Source organism: Pongo pygmaeus, chromosome 20, assembly GCF_028885625.2.
Source record: "Pongo pygmaeus isolate AG05252 chromosome 20, NHGRI_mPonPyg2-v2.0_pri, whole genome shotgun sequence".
Classification (NCBI taxonomy): Eukaryota; Metazoa; Chordata; class Mammalia; order Primates; family Hominidae; genus Pongo; species Pongo pygmaeus.
The window spans coordinates 62415329-62433201 of NC_072393.2; the positions used below are offsets into that span (position 1 = coordinate 62415329).

General features: G+C 40.8%; 1 protein-coding gene across 2 annotated transcripts in view; it reads right to left on the minus strand.

Annotated features, from left to right (window-relative positions):
- Positions 1 to 17873, minus strand: part of NLRP13 (NLR family pyrin domain containing 13) — a 42682-nt gene that overhangs the window by 18647 nt on the left and 6162 nt on the right. For both annotated transcript variants that reach the window (XM_054463748.1, XM_054463747.1), the window contains exons 2-6: positions 15426 to 15494; positions 15049 to 15117; positions 14373 to 14438; positions 2367 to 3954; positions 1216 to 1386 (exon numbers count right to left, since the gene is read on the minus strand). In XM_054463748.1, coding sequence (XP_054319723.1) covers positions 1216 to 1386; positions 2367 to 3954; positions 14373 to 14438; positions 15049 to 15117; positions 15426 to 15494 — 1963 coding nt within the window. The remainder of the gene's footprint in view (positions 1 to 1215; positions 1387 to 2366; positions 3955 to 14372; positions 14439 to 15048; positions 15118 to 15425; positions 15495 to 17873) is intronic.

Consider the following 17873-nt stretch of genomic DNA (forward strand, 5'->3'; position numbering starts at 1 on the left):
CCCCCTGCTCACCTTTATTTTAAAAGGTTCTATTTTTAATTCACATACTTTTTCCCTTTTCTGCAGCTCATCTTTCTCCCTAATTCATCCCAGGACAAGCCTAGGAAACCCTGGTGTTGCCTCCAAGAGGAAAGACATACACATCAAATGTAGCAGTATGCTGATAAATGTTACCTCTGGATCTCCAGGAAAAAAAAAAAAAAAAAAAGTCCTAATATATAGCTTTGCCAATTTCTGTGGTGTGAATTCTCCAAGCCAATCATGGCCAATTTCGATCTGCCCACTTGCTGCCACTAAACGGAGTTACAAAGATAGGTACACACACAAGTGTCTCTCACCAGGTTGTAGCACCTGGCTCCAACATGTCACTGGACCGAAATAAATGTCCAGAATTGGTAATAGGAGGCCTGATGGCTTTGTTGATATCATTTGAATACACTAAGTACATTCTCCTCATGTTGCCTTCTATCTCGTTTTCTTGGCTTGGAATGTTCTTTTTCCCCAAGTATCCACGGGCACCGTCCCTCCTCCTTCCCTACACTAAGTCGGTCTTTACCCAAATACCTTTTCAGTGAGGCCCTTCTGCCTTTCCTACCTAAAAAATGCAAGCCACCTTCCTCCTCATGCATCCTTTCTGAGCCCCCAGTTTTCTTTGGGAGATGCCACCCTCTTGGGTCCTATTCTGATGATTTTGTTTGCTTCCCTGACACAATGTAAGATCCCTGATGGCAGGAGTTATCTGTTGGCTTCACTGCTAGAACCTCAGAACTGAGAACAGAACCTGGCACACAGGAGATGCCCAATACTCACTGAACGCAGGAGTGACCAATCAAACACTACCTACTTTTGCTTAAGACACGAAACAGTCTCAAACTACACGCGTCTGTAGCTCTTCTTGAGTGCTTTGACTCCACCATACCCTAGAGGTTTTCTACTCCTTCAAATCCAGCTCAAAACAGGACTGAGGCCCTAGGAAAAAATTACTTTCTCCACAGGTACCTCTAATGCGAGATCATTCTTGATAGATTGGCATTTTAAAATTTCAGCCTACTTTGCCTAAGTAGCAGTTTCATAAATACAAGCACAGTTTATTTTATCCTCCTGAGCATGTAGCTTGCCTTCTGGCAAATGGATAGCCAACCACACTCATCAAAAGAGAGAAGTTGGGAGATTCTCCTAGGGTATCTTCTTGAGCTGCTGGCGTCTCACACTTACGTCAGTTTCTGGACTTTGCATCTTGGATTTTTCAGTGCAAGACAGAGACCCTTCACAGAGGAACCATGAAGTTTGCTGTTACTCAGGTCTAGCTCATGCAGATTCTCATTTGTGACCAACGTAGAGCAAATGCTGTTCCATGCGTGCATCCTGGAATCAAACTTGCTTGTCCTTCATGAGGGAGAGAGAGAACATGGATAAGACTAAGTTAGCCTCAAGCAATACCCAGAATACAACCTATGGGACACAGAAAGAAACCTTAACAAAATTATTAGAATTTTCCTAATGTGGCTGGGTGCAGTGGCTCACGCCTGTAATCCCACCACTTTGGGAGACCAGACCATCAGGAGTTTGAGACCACCCATGGCCAACATGGTGAAGCCCTGTCTCTACTAAAAATACAAAATTAGCCAGGCGTAGTGGTGCATGCCTGTAATCCCAGCTACTCGGGAGGCTGAGGCAGGAGAATAGCTTCAACCTGGGAACCTACATCTGTCAGGGTGTGGGGGTTGCAAGACCACCCCTAGCTTCCATGATCCATTGGGAGGGCTGACAGCACTCAGCATTGTAGCAGAAGGAAACAGAGAAAGATGAGCAAAGGAAAATGTTCCTATGTGTAGAGCCATGGTTCTCAAATTTTAATGTATATCAGCCTCACCTTAGGGGAGGTTTTTTTTATTTTGTTTTGTTTTTGAGACAGAGTCTCACTCTGTTGCCCAGGCTGGAGTGCAGTGATGTGATCTCTGCTTGCTGCAACTTCTGCCTACTTGGCTCAAGCAATCCTCCCACCGCAGCCCCACAGTAGCTGGGACCACAGGTGTGTGCCACCACACCCAGCTAATAACCACTCAGTGATGGACATTCAGTTAGATACAAGTAGATGTCTTAGCACAATGCCTGGTACTTAAACCTTCCACATTCAATGCCTAAGATATAAAGATCTGTCTTTAAGTAGATCAATTAAATTAGCTAGGAAACTAGATGATGCCTAAAGGACAATATTCTTTCAAGTTAGAGCTGCTCCAGACCATTTGGTCAGAAATAAGCATGAATACATAACGACAACACATCCCTGGTTTTGCATGAAAGAATTTGCACAGAGCCTGAGTAAATAGGAGAAAGTTGAGAAACAAATGGTTTGTAATACTCACTCCAGAATTTCCAAGTCCCTTTCAAGGATGTGACTGCTAACAGAAAGCCTTAGCTTATTTAACCTTTTACAGTGCTTTAGGCAAAATGAAGAAGCTTGGAGTTCTTCATCCTCCAAAATATTAAGGTCAACTTCAAAGATATGACCCAACATCTTCTTTGTGAAGTCTTCCTCCTGGGACTCATGTAGGCAGTGAAAAAGTCGTAGAATGTGAAATTGGAGAGAGGCACTTTCAGCCTTACCTAACTCTTCTCCCCACTTTAATAATTCCTCCATTACCCTGGGAGATATTTTACAATGCAAAGTATCTTCCAGTTCTCTTGCTATGTTTTTATTTAAAAGACCAAAGAAGAACAGAACCACTGGAGTCCAGTACGCTTCTTTGTCAAGCAAGACGTGTTGCAGTAACATCTTCATCTCTTGTGGCTTTGTGGAATGGGGAGGGAATTCTCTAGGTTCCTCTAGCACAAAGAACATGGCTGCAAAAAACTCCTGGAAACTTAGGTGGGTGAAAGTAGTGCAACCCCCACAGTCATTGATCTTTTGAAGAATATTGAACTCGTAGAGAGAATCAATGAAAGGCACTTCCAGGCCCTCGATCTCAGTGTCTTCTTTGTTAAACGTGAAGTTCATAGACCACAGCCCTTCTATGGCCAGACTGCAGAGGGCCCTCCATTGTCCTGGCCAGCTGTCATCTGCCAAATCCACCTCTGCTCTGGAGAACAAGTTGGAGAAAAAATAGGCATACACACTGGTGGTGGTCTGAGTGATTGACTGGAGATCGTAATACCTCACCTTTGGCTGCTTCAGACAGGAACATACGGTCCAACACACCATGGGGACACTGCAGGAATCAAAGAGAGTTTCGTTTTTTCTTATCTGCTGCAGGATTTTCTCTACTTCACTTAAGTCATCAAAGTTTCTCATGAAATATACCCGTAGGTCGTCCCCTGTGAACCCTGTAATTTGTACAAAGCATGGATTCACTAATGAGGCCTTAAGATCTCTCACAAACCAGGTCTTGATCGTGATCAATAAGGTAGCCAGGGGAACCAATTCTTTCTTCAACAAGCTGTGTAGGATTTTGGTCACTGGGAGCTCCTGGTACCAGTCTGTACATGGCGAGCCATCATCCAAGCTCTCAGAGCGTGACTCAGATATGATTATTTCCTCAAAGCCATCAATAATAAACAGGAGCTTCTCTGGTTGAGACATGAACTCTTCAATGGGGGCATCAAAATCAGGCCAATCCAAAGAAATCAATTCAGCAAAGGTAGTTTCCTTCATGTACCTTATTTTATGGCAGTTGAGATAGAAAACATAGGAGAACCTTTGCTGAAAGAGAACTCCGTTTGCCCAGTGCAGCATAGCCTGCATTGCCAAGGTGGTCTTCCCAACCCCTGCCTTCCCCACCAAGACTATGGTCTGGGCCTGGGCTCTAGTCCTATTAGGATCCAGTAGGCGCTGCAGTTCCTCATGTTCATCCTTTGATGTATTACGGATATATACATGGTCTTTAGGCCAATTGATGTTGTCCCATGTCTCCAGTAGTTCAGCCTTCATCTTCTCTCTGTATTTTCTTCTGTGGTCTAGAGAGGGCGGAGTGGGGAGAACAACGTTAAGAATAAATTTCAGAGTTAGGAATGATTCAGTTACAAAGTTCCTACCCCGAAGACTTGAATAAGAGAAACTCTGCCTTCCAGGGTTTTGTGGGAATGCAGTGGTAGAAAGTTGCAAAAGGAGGCTGAGGTAGGAGAATGGCGTGAACCCGGGAGGCAGAGGTTGCAGTGAGCCGAGATGCACCACTGCACTCCAGCCTGGGTGACAGAGCAAGACTCTAACAAAAAAAAAGTTGCAAAATATGAAGACACTTAAATAATTTGATGATATATACAAACGAAAAGATACAGAATAACATAAGAGATCAAGAACACCTTTAAGAGAGGGCAGAGAAGGAATCATAGTGAGAAGCCTCTCACTAGAGGATTCTACACTGAGAGTGGAGAAGAATCATCAGGACAAGTCAGTCTGGGGTACTTTCAGGCAGGGTGGAAGGCCAAGGTGAATGCCCACCCAGAGCTTTTTTCTGCAAGCCTCTTGAGGGTGCCCACCCCATTGCCTGACCAGCTCAGCACCCCAAAAACACCTTCTAGCCAGTAGAGGGGGCCCATGAGCCCTCCTCCCTCACCAGCTATCAGATTTTTCTCACTTCCTCAAAACACTTGAGGGCAACAAGGGATTTGGGCAGATGAGAGTCCCCCACTCACCGAAGGCTGACCCGACTCGACTCACAAGGCAATCAGTAACTGTAGAGCCTGCCAGTTTCCCTGGTCCCTGTGCCCAGACAGCTTCAGCTGGTGAGGGCTTGGACTCTAGGTTGCCCTGAAGATCAAGGCTTTGTCTCTCCCATTCTCCCCATTCCTGGGTTTCTTCCCAAAATGACTACGGTGGGGCCAGTCACAGCACAAGGGCCAGGACCTCTAGAGAGGCTGGGGTGAGGAGGGATTGAGCTAGGGATTCTTAGAGGCCTTCTGGGGCCTGCTAAGTATGCTGAGACAGAAATGAGCATTCTAGAGTACAGTGACCAAGGCATGTGGTAGGAGGCTGGGTTGTGAATATCTTTGCTTCAAAAACCAACGAATGAGATGCTGTAATTTACATTTTTAAAACTCCAGGTTTTATAAAGAATAGATTATGATGCATCAGTGTAGGAAAGGAGGCAGAGAAAACAGGTAGCAAGCTAATACTATCTTCATCTAAGTGAAAGTGGGCACCTGGCAGACTAGAATGTATTTGTAGAATATACCCCATAAGCAGATGTAACTATTACATATCTGTAAAAAAATGTAGGAATGAATGGTAATCACCATGCTACTTTCTATGAGTTCAAGATTTTTAGATCCCATATATTAGTGAGATGGGGCAGTAATTGCCTTTTTGTGCCTGACTTATTTCACTTACCATAATATCCAGGTTCATCCATGTTGTCACAAATGATAGAATTTCCTTCTCTTTAAAGGCTGAATAGTGTTCTATTGCATCTATAGGCCTTATTTTCTTTATCCATTCATCTGCTGATGGATACTTAGGTTGATTTCATATCTTGGCTATTGTGAATAGTGCTGCAATGAACATGGGAGTGAAAATCTCTTTGACATACTGATTTCTTCTTGCCAAGTGAAATAAGTCAGACACAGAAAGACAAATGCCAGGTGATTTCACTTATATGTAGAATATAAAAAAGTAAAACTCAGAAGTAGAGAGTAAAGTGGTGATTACTAGAGGCTGGGGAATGGCGTGGGAAAAAGAGAGGGAAAGGAGAAATTTTGAGCAAAGGATACAAAGTTTCCAGTAGACAACAGGAATGAGTTCTGTGATGTATTGCATAGCAACATAACTGTAGTTAATAACAATGTTATATAGTTCAACATTTCAGAAAGAGTAGATTTTAAGTGTTCTTGCCACAAAGAAAAAGTAAGTATTGTGGATTGAGGAGGTTTGAGATGGCTGACTGGAGACATTGGGTGCCAGTTCTTAGAACCAACATTACACATAGGTAATTATAGCCATGTGCAGTAGCTCATGCCTGTAATCCCAGCACTTTGGGAGGCCAAGGCAGCTGGATCACCAGAGGTCAGGAGTTCAAGACCAGCCTGGCCAACATGCTGAAACCCCATCTCTACTAAAAATACAAAGATTAGCCAGGTGTGGTGGCACACGCCTGTAATCCCAGCTACTCGGGAGGCTGAGGCAGGAGAATCACTTGAACCTGGGAGGCGGAGGTTGCAGCAAGCCAAGATCACACCACTGTACTCCAGCCTGGGCAACAGGGCAAGACTCTGTCTCAAAAACAAACAAAACAAATAGATAATCACAATTCAAATAGAGTATCAGGAGAGAATACTCAAGCCAAACAGAGAACTCATAGGAAGAAGCTGGGGCACAGAAAAAGGAAGAGAAGCCAACTCGGCCAGCAGAGATCAGCTAGGATAGGCTTGCCTTGTCCAGCTCCACCCAACTTCACTCTCACCCCTCCATGGCTGATCATGGAGCCCGAGCCACTATGCATTCTACAGACCAGCCCATTGCCTGATGCACAAGAAAGTTTCTCCTGGTAAACAACAGTCAAGCATAAAAGCTACTGCAACTGCTGCAGCTGGCTCTAACCTGCAAGTGTCATCTACTGGACTAGATGTCAAACTATACAACCCAGTACAAAAGCTGCTAATACAAGTAAACAGTGCTTGGGAACCAGATAAGCGTTAAGACCTCACTAACCTGGCCCCACAGGAGATCAAGAGCCTACTCACACACCTAGCAAACCACTACTAAAACCACATTTAGAAAGCCACTGCACTAATACTGTCTATAACCAAGGAATTTATACAGTCTTTGTCAATGAAAGCACTCAGAAAAGCCAAATGACCCTACTAAACATACATTACAGTCACATCCTCCAGGGAAAAATAGTCCCATCTAAACAACAGTACATGCAAAAATAAGAAGTGATAGTTTCTTCAGATAAGAAACTAATATACAATTCTTGGCATATGAAGAAAACCCAGGTGTTATGATACCCCCAAAGGATTGTACTAACTCTCTAGCAATGGATCCTAATCAATATGAAAATGTAAAAATGCCAAATAATTTAAAATACTGATTTTAAAGAAGCTCAGTGAGATCCAAGAGAAATCATAAAACCTGTACAAAGAAATCAGAAAATAAATTCAGGATATGAATGAGAAATTTATCAAAGAGATTTTTGAGATAAAAATCAAATAAAACTTCTAGAAGTGAAAAACTCATTGAAGAAGTTACAAAATATAGCTGAAAGTTTCAACAACAGATTAGACAAAGAAGAGGAAAGAATCTCAGAACTTGAAGGTCTTTCAAATTAATTTAGTCTGACAAAAATAAACAAGATTTTAAGAAAATGAACAAAGCCTTCAAAAGGTATGAGACTACATACAATGTCTGAACTGATGAATCATAGGTATTCCTGAGGGAGAAGAAAAACCAAAAAGTTTTAAAAACCTGTTGTGGAAATAATTGAGAAAAACTTCCCTACTCTGGCAAGAGATCTAGGAATCCAAATATAAAAGGCTTAATGAACTCCAAAAAAATGCATTGCAAGAAGGGCCTCACTATGATATTTATTCATCAGACTAAGTGTAATGTGAAGCAAAAAACCTCCTAAAAAAATCAGTAAGAGAAAATAATCTAGTCACCCATGAAGCAAATCCCATCAGACTAACAGCAGACTTCTCAGCAGAAAACTTACAAGCTAGAAGGAATTGGAATTCTATTTTCAAAGGTCTTTTGTTTAAAGAAATAAACTGTTAACCCCAAGTTTTGTATCCTTCTACAATAAGCTTTATAAATGAAGACATAAAGTCTTTCTCAGACAAGCAAACACTGAGGGAATTTGTCACCACTAGACTTGTACTACGGGAAATACTTGAAGGAGTTCTAAACATGGAAGTAAAAGGTTGATACTTGCCATCACAAAAACACACAAAAGTATAAAATACACCAGTCTTATAAAGCAGTTACACAAAGAAGAAATCACATGATAGCATGACAGAATTCTATCAAATCACAAAGAAAAAGAACAACAAAAAAAATCTGCAAAGCAACTAGAAATCAACATTGTAACTGGAAAAAAGGTCATATATCAATATTAACCTTCAACATACATGGATTAAATGCTCTTCTTAAATGATACAGATTGGAGGAATAGATTTTAAAACATAAGCCAAATCTATGCTGCTTAAAAAAAAATTCATCTTACTTCAGTATAGACTGAAGGTAAAGGGGTAGAAAAAGATTCCACTTTTCCCCCCTTTGCTTCACAAAAAGCAAACTGGAGTAGCTATACTTATATTAGTTGAAAGACTTTCAACCAGCAACAGTTTAAAAAAAGGCAAAGAAGGTTATTATATAGTGATAAAGGGATCAATTCAAGAAGATATAATAATCCTAAATATGTATACATCAATACCAGAGTACCTAGATTCATAAAACAAATATTATTAGACCTAAAGACAGCAAAACAATAATAATAGTGGGAGACTTCAACACCTCACTGACAGCACTAGACAGATTATCAAGACAGAAAATCAACAAAGGAAGTCTGAACTTAAATTGGACTTTAGATAAATGAACCTAACACACATTTACAGAACCTTCTGCTCAACGACTGCAGAATATACATTCTTCTCATCAGTGCATGGAACATTCCTTGAAATAGACCATATGTTAGACTATAAAACAAGGCTCAATAAATATTTTAAAAATTGAAATTATATCAAGTATCTTCTCAGACTGCAGTGAAATAAAACTAGAAATCAAACTCAAGAGAAACTCCCGATTAAACAACTGCTCCTAAACAATCTTTAGGCCAATGACATCAAAACCTCTGTGATACAGCAAAATCAGTTTTAAGTTTATAGCATTAAATGCTTACATTTAAAAAAATCACAAATTAACAACCTAACAATGCAACTCAAGGAAAAAGAATAAGAACAAATCAGACCCAAAGCTAGAAGAAAAATAACAAATCAGAGCAGAAATAGAGACCAAAATAACAATACGAAGGATCAATAAAACCAAAGGCTAGTTACTTAAAAAAATAAACAAGATTGATAGATGGCTAGCTATACTAACTAATGAAAGAAGAGAAGATTCAAACAAAATCAAATCAAAAAGGAAACATTACAACTGATACCGCAGAAATACAGATGATCAGAGACTATAATGGACAACTCTATACTCACAAACTAAAAACCCAAGAAGAAATAGATAAATTTCTGGGAACATACAACCTACCAAGATTGAATCAGGAATAAATATAAATCCTGAACAGATCAACAACGAGTGAGTGAATCAGTAATTTAAAAAAGGAATAACAAAAAAATCCGAGTGCCAGATGCATTTCACAACCAAATTCTACAAGACATACAAAAAAGAACTGGTACCAATCCTACTGATACTGTTGCAGAAAAAGAAGTTGAAGAGGAGGGAGTATTCTCTAACTCCTTTATTAAGCCAGTATCATCCTGATACCAAAGCTCAACAAGGACACAAAAAGACAACTACAGACCACTATCCCTGATGAGCATAAGTGCAAAAATCTTCAACAAAATACCAGAAAACTGATCCAACAACACATAAAAAAAGATAATACACCATGACCAAGTGGGTTTTAATCCAGGAATACAAGGATGATTCAATACTCATAAATCAATAAATGCGATTCACTACATAAACAGAATTAAAAACAAAAACTATATGATCTCCATAGATGCATAGAAGCATTTGGTAAAATTCAGCATCCTTTCATGATAAAAGCCCTCAACAAACTAAGCTTCAAAGGAACATATATCAAATTAATAAAAGTCATATGACAAATCCACAGCCCACATTATACTGAATGGGAAAAAGTTGAAAGCATTCTCCCCAAGAACTGGAACAAGACAATGATGCCCACTTTCACCACTCCTATTCAACACAGTACTGGCCAGTCACAGCCAGAGCAATCAGGCAAGAGAAATAAAAGGTATCTAAATTATAAAGGAAGAAGCCAAATTATCTGTTGATGATATGATCTTATATCTAGAAAACTCAAGACTCCTAGATTTGATAAATTCATAAAGTCTTAGTATTAAAATAAAGCAATGTACAAATATCAGTAGCCTTTCTATACTCCATAATGATCAAGCTGAGAACCAAATTAAGAAGGCAATCCATTTACAATAGCTTAAAAAAAAAAACCTGAGGAAAATATTCAACCAAAGAGGTGAAAGATCTCCACAAGGAAAACTACAAAAAACTTGAGAAATTATAGATGACACAAGTAATGCTCATGGATCAGAAGAATAAATGTCATTAAGATGACCATATTTTCCAATATATCGATTCAATGCAATTCCTATCAAACTCCCAGGGACATATTTCACAGAATTAAACAATCCTAAAATTCATATGGAACCAAGAAAGAGCCCTAATAGCCAAAACAATCGGAAGCAAAAAGGACAAATCTGTATGCATCACATTACCTGACTTCAAATTATACTACCAGGATATAGTAAACAAAACAGCATGGTACTAGTACAAAAATAAACATATAGATCAATGTAACAGAATAGAGAGGCAAGAAATAAAGCTACATACCTACAGCTAGCTGATCTTCCACAAAGTCAATAAAAACACACACTGGGGAAAGGGCACTCTATTCAATAAATGGTGCTGGGAAAACAGGCTAGCCATATGTAGAAAAATAAAACTGGACCCTGTCTCTCACCATATTCAAAAGCTAACTCAAGATGGAGTAGAGATTTAAATGTAAGACCTGAAACTGTAAAAATCCTAGAAGAAAAGGTAGGGAAAAATTTTCTGAACATTGCCTTGGCAAAGAATTCATGACTAAGACCTCAAAAACAAATGCAAGAAAAACAAAAATAAACTGATGTGACTTAAGAAGTTTCTACACAGCAAAAGAAGTAATCAAGTGAACAGATAACCTGCAGGATAGGAGAAAATATTTGCAAAGTATACATTCAAAGGGCTAATATCCAGAACCTACAAGGAACTCAATTTAAATAAAATCCCATTTGAAAATGGAGAAAGGACACAAGCAGACATTTTTTAAAAGACATACAAGTAGTCAAGAAACATGTAAAAAAAAAATGATCATTATCACTAGGCAGAGAAATGCAAATTAAAGCCACAGTAGAAAAACCCCAAATGTTGGCAAGGATTCAGAACATGGAACACTTGTACACTGTTGGTGTGAAAGTAAATTAGTGCAATATCTATGAAAATATTAGGATATTTCTCAAAGAACTAAAAATAGAACTACCATTTGATCAAACAGTGTCACTATTGGGTATCTAAGAAAAAAAAGTCATATCATAAAGATACCTGCACTCCTGTGTTTATTGCAGCAGTATTCACAATAGCAAAGATACAGAATCAACCTAAGTGTCCATTAATGGATGACTGGATAAAGAAAATGTATGTATGTATGTATGTATGTATATATGTATACACATATATACACACCCAGGAATACTACTCATAAAAGATAATATATCTTACAGCAATATGGATAGAACTGGAGGCCATTATCTTAAGTGAAATAAGTCTGACACAGAATAACAAATACCGCATGTTCTTATAAGTTGGAATTAATCATGTGTACATATGTACATATAGAACGGAATAATAGACGTTGGAGACTCAGAAGGGTGGAAAGGTAGGAGGGGGTTGAGGGACGAGAAATTCCTTTAATAGGTACGATGTAGACTATTCAGGTGATGGCTCCACCAAAAGCTCAGACTTTACCATTACACAATATATCCGTGTAACAAAATGGAATGCAAACCACATACTGAGTCAAGACAGTATTTCTGTTAATTTGGCAAATATTTGGAAGAATTTTTATTGATACTTGGAAGGAAAAAGACACCCACAATATCATAGTGGATGACATTTTGTTACAGCATTTTAGAGGATCAATTTGACTATAAACTTTAGATTATATATATATCTTTTTGTCTAGGAGTCCTACTTTAAGAATGTCTTCTACAGAAATATTTGTAGATATGCACAATATGATATGGACATTTATCAAAGTATTGCTTAATGTTTTTTAAAAAGCTGGAAGCCTAGATTTCTGTCAACAGGAAAAGGTTAAATATAAACCATGACATATCCATACAAAGGTATATGGAAAAAGAATAATAAACATTACCTGATATGATCCCAGAAAAAGAGATTAAGTTAAGGATCTGGAGAAGAGGAACTTATCCTGGATTACCTGGGGGGCTACTACAATTGCACATATCATCCTAAAGTAGGAGCAAAGGGAGATGAGGCACAGACACCCAGAGGAAAAGACATAGCAGGTGGCAATGAGACCACAGAGGTGGAGATGAGAGTCATGAGGCCACAACCCAAGAAAGACTGGCAGCCACCAGAGCTGGAAGAGACCAGAACAGATCTTCCCCTAGAGCCTTTCTACTGACACACTGATTTCAGTTATTTGGTGTATTAGTCTGTTCTCACACTACTAGTAAAGACCTACCCAAGACTGGGTAATTTATAAAGAAAAAGAAGTTTGATGGACTCACAGTTCCACATGGCTGGGGAGGCCTCGCAATCATGGCAGAAGGCAAAGCAGGAGCAAAGACATGACTTACATGTTGGGAGGTGAGAGGGCGTGTGCAGGGGAACTCCTTTATAAAACCATCAGATCTCAGGAGACTTACTGCCATGAGAACAGCAAAGGAAAGACCCACCCCATGAATCAGTTACCTCCCACCAGGTCCCTCCCATGACACATGGGAATTACAGGAGCTACAATTGAAGATGAGATTTGGGTGGGGACACAGCCAAACTATATCATTTGGCCTAAGAATTTTTTTTGTTTGTTTTTTTGAGATGGAGTCTTGCTCGGTCGCCAGGCTGGAGTGCAGTGGCACAACCTTGGCTCACTGCAACCTCTGCCTCCCAGGTTCAAGCAATTCTCCTGCCTCAGCCTCCCAAGTAGCTGGGGCTACAGGCACACACCACCACACCCAGCTAATTTTTGTATTTTTGGTAGAGACGGGGTTTCACTATGTTGGCCAGGATGGTCTTGATCTCTTGACCTCGTGATCCACCCACCTCAGCCTCCCAAAGTGCTGGGATTACAGGCATGAGCCATCGTGCCCAGCAGAGTTGTTTTAAGCTATCCAGTTTGTCATACAATTGGTTAACAGTGGACCTAGGAAACTACTATAGCACACAACCTTCATTGCAAGACTCAGCATCAATTTATATGCCCAGGATACTGAACACTGATGCTGCCACACACAGGAGAAATGATAATGTTATGGGAGGATAGAAGGGAAGAGAGATACCTACACCGTGACAAGAAGTCAGTAGATAACTGATCAGAAAACTAAGAAATAGCAGGAAATATTAATCACTTACAACCATAGAAACAAATATCAGAGGCAGCCCCCAAGAGTAGTGGGTGGATGTCTCTATAGAGCAGACCTCAAGAGCTGGCTGGGAGGATTGATGCTTTGCATTACAAGCTCTATGTCCCTGTGACTCTTTGGGGCTTGTATACATACACATGTACTTCTTTGATAAAACTGAACTTAGTACTAGAATGTGTGTTTTACTTTCTCAGTATGAAAATCTCCATAGGGCCACTGGTACAAAAACTACACATGCCTATTAATTCACCTGTTAAAAGGTAATCTCAATATCAGTTATTTAACAAAAGCACCAAGTCCAGAAGCAGACACCAGTGTGTGAGAACCTACAGGAAAAACAGAGAATCCCGTTTATAGTAACCTATTTTTCTGTAGGAGATTGGTCAGGGTGGTGGGAGAAGTTGTAGGAAAAATGCAAACCTTCTTGGATGGCTGGGGGAGGGGGCGTTGCAAAGCTTCGGGGAAGAATGAGCTGAAGGCGGTGGTTCTTACCCCGGGGCAAAGGCCAAGAAGTAGGTACAAAAGAATGCAGGGGAGTTTATCTGAACAGCTGGTTTATCATCTCTCCAGAAACCTGGCCTTTCATCACCCACGCACAGGAGTCGGGGGTGGAGGGGGCGCAACCATGTGAATTGCCCACAAGTGTGTTGACTCAAGGCCTTTGTCATTAAATCTGTTCTAAATAAATGCCTGCAGTGCCGGCTTGTCAGGGCAGCAGCTGCTGACTCTTTACAGCACACTCCTCAGTGTCTGTGGGCAGCCCAGTCCCCTAGCCTGCTCTTTTGCTAGATATCTGTGTCTGAGTGCATTTTTTCATCCATCATTCAGCCAGGGTCTGTGGGTTGGACCCAGCATTTTTCAATAAATTGTACTGGAAGAACTAGTTGGGAAGAGCTTTTAATTTCTTGCATACCACAAATTGAAGAAAATGTCAGTAGGAGGCAACTCTACTCTGGACCTAGTGAAACCAATGCTCATCAAGCAACCTGTCCATTATCAACATAAAGTAGGATACACACCTGCTTCTTCTAGCATCTCTGGTTCTTCTTGGTTTGGATCTTGGCATCTCTGGGCCTGCACATTCCCTGAAATAAACAGTGATGATGAGATATGAAAATACCCCAGACTGAAAACGGGCCACAATGATAAAGGCTCTCAGTAGAACCAACTCTTTCTATGGCAAACTTGAGAGTGAAGAGACTGGAGGAATCAGAATACCCAGTTTATATTTTTTATTTATTTTTAAGAGACAGAGTCTCACTCTGTCGCCCACGCTAGAGTGCAGTGGTACCATCTTGGCTCACTGCAACATTTGCCTCCCGGGTTCAAGAGATTCTCCTGCCTCAGCCTCCTGAGTAGCTGGGATTACAGGCACACACCACCAGGCCTGGCTGATTTTTGTATTTTTAGTAGAGATGGGGTTTCACCATGTTGGCCAGGCTGGTCTCAAACTCTTGACTTCAAGTGATCTGCCCACCTCGGCCTCCCAAAGTGCTGGAATGACAGATATGAGCCGCTCTACTCAGCCATAAGTTATTATTTAATAAAAAATACTGGAAGAACTAGATGGAAAGAGTTTTTAATTTTTTATGTACCATAAATTCAAGAAATTTCAGCGTAGGCAGCAAATGTGGACCAATGAAATGAGTGCTCCATCAAGCAACCTGTCAATTATCGACAAAGTTATGTACACACCTGTTTCTTCTTCTAGCTCCTCTAGTTCTTCTTGGTTTGGATCTTGGCATCCCTGGGTCTGCATGTTCCCTGAAATAAACGTTGACGATGAGATATGAAAGTACCCCAGAGTGAAAATGGGCCAGCAATAATGGAAGCCCCCAGTAGAACCAACTTTTTCTATGGCAAATGGGATTGAAGAGACTGGAGGAATCAGTATGCCCAGTTTACAGTAAGTTATTATTTAATAAGCAATACTGAAAGAATTAGTTGGAAAGTTTTTAATTTTTTATACACTATAAATTCAAGAAATTTCAGAGTAGGCAGCGGATGTGGATCAGTGAATGAGTGCTCCATCAAGCAACCTGTCCATTATCAACTTAAAGTAGTGTACACACCTGCTGCTGCTTCTAGCATCTCTACATCTTCTTGGGTTGGATCTTGCAGCTCTTGGGTCTGCACATTCTCTGAAATAAACAGTGATGATGACATATGAGAATACCCCAGACTGAAAATGGACCAGCAATAATGGAGGCTCTCAGTAGAACCAACTCCTTCTGTGACAAACTGGAGTTTGAAGGTCTGATTCCTCCAGTTTTCTCAAGCTCCATTAGCCCAACTGAAGATGCAGTGTGCACTCTGGAAAGTCCACAGTACACGCTAAGCACATTCCTGCCTCAGGGCCTTGGCTCCAGACCTCCCTGCTGCCTGGATTCCCAGGTATCTGCTTAGCTCACTCTCAAGGCTCTGCTGAAATCTTACCTCCACAATGGTGCCTGATAAGCCTAATCATGACTACCACCTAAATCTTTAATCACATACCTTAGCCTCTTCCCATCTGCATTATCCTCCATTTGCACTTGTCACCTTTTAACACACCATGTGATTTATGCATTATGTCTATTGCCTGTCTAGGGAGATGGCTAGTCTGTTCACAGATTCATCCCAAGTGTGTAGAACAGTACCCCACACAGAGAAGCCACTCTAATATCTTTGGAGTAGAATACCATAGGAATAAAAGCACCAAAAATTGGGTTCAAACCAACTCCCTCAATTTGCTGCACATCACCACTCTCAGTGTCCCCTTCCTCATGAGCTAGAAGACCTCTTCTATGACTCACAGTGGCCAAACTCATTTTACTGTGTAGTACATAGCTGCTATGGGACAATACCTTGTAAGGGATTTGCATCTAAAGAGATATGGCTCTAATATTTACAACTCCATTGCTTGTCACTGTTTACATGGCTTGTTCTGGTTAGCAAGCTGAGTCCTGCACTTCCTCCAGATGTTCCACGTTCCTTCAAAGAACAAGAATCCATCATTCTCCACCCATGTTAGCCTAGGCCAAATAATCCCAGCTCTCTAAAGCTCCACAGACCCTACCTGTGGAGTCTGAGCCCTACGTCCACATACTTCAAGCTGAAGTCTGTCCTGAATTCTAACCCTCCTGGAAGCAGGGAACCAGAGTGGGAACCTTTTCCTAGGCATAGCCCAAGCAGAGGAAAAGTAGACGATTTTCCCCTCTTCACTGGCTCTGTTTATCCTAAAGGCCAACTGTTTGACAGGTGGCATTCTTCTGTTGCAAACAAATCCAACGATGTGAGCCTTCCAGGTTATAGCTTTACTGTCAAGTATCAGGCATCACCATCTGGCTCTTCATAGATTAAATTTAAGACTCTAGATTCAGTTGGGACCACGTGTCAGAAAAGCCAGGCCATTCCAGATGAACAGCCTAGCAGGACCAGTACATGGCTTCAAAAAGAAAACAAAGGTTAAAAATTAGTAAGTTTTTGCTTATTCTCCCTCATGCTTAGGGAACTTTGCAAGGACATGAACGAATAGTGAAGAGCAGGCATATGGAAGTTCCATCGGTCACTCACCAGGCCTAGGCATTCCTCCATTCTCTGGTGAGGCACACTTATCTGAGTATGTTTTAAATGCCAGAGGAGCATGTTTTAGGTAACCAGCCTACCCTTCCCACACCCAACATTACTCCCCCAGGCTCCATAGATTTACTTAGTGGTGTCTTTATCCTAATCCTAGCAACACCTGAATGTAGGGAAGCACCGGTGATTTACACATAATTATGCACTGAAGTCAATGTGGTTCCTGTTCCCATTGCATATTAAACCTCACTGCCCATGTGGAGGGTGGTGGGGGAAATCTTGGCCTTGTCTTAAAGGTCCCCCCAAAAAAATGCTTTACTGGGAAATGATTCCTACATAATTAAAAATGCAATGCATGAAGAATATAGAGTAATTTAAAACTTTTATGTATATAATGAAATAATTTTGAAAAGTATGAATTCTACCCAAGCCTGGCCAAATGATTTTTGACAAAGATGCAGAAGCAATTCAATAGAAAAAGAGCTCTTTTCAACAAATGGTGCTGGAGCCAACGGATATCTATAGGTGGAAAAAATGAAAAGAAAAGGGATAGCACCCTAAACTTTACACCTTATACAGGAGAAAAAAAGAAAACCACCCAAAAGAGAGAATAGATTTAAGTATAAAAGGTAAAAACCAGCCCAGCACATTGGCTCACACCTGTACTCCCAGCACTTTGGGAGGCTGAGGCAGGCAGATCACGAGGTCAGGAGTTTGGGACCAGCCTGTCCAGCATGGGGAAACCCCATCTCTAATAAAAATACAAAAATTAGCTGGGTGTGGTGGTGGGCGCCCATAGTCCCAGCTACTAGGGAGGCTGAGGCAAGAGAATTGCTTGAACCCAGGAGGCAGAGGTTGCAGTGAGCCAAGATCATGCCACTGCACTCCAGCCTGGGCAACAGAGCGAGACTCCATCTAGGGAGAAAAAAAAAGTAAAAACTATGAGACACATTTGCCTT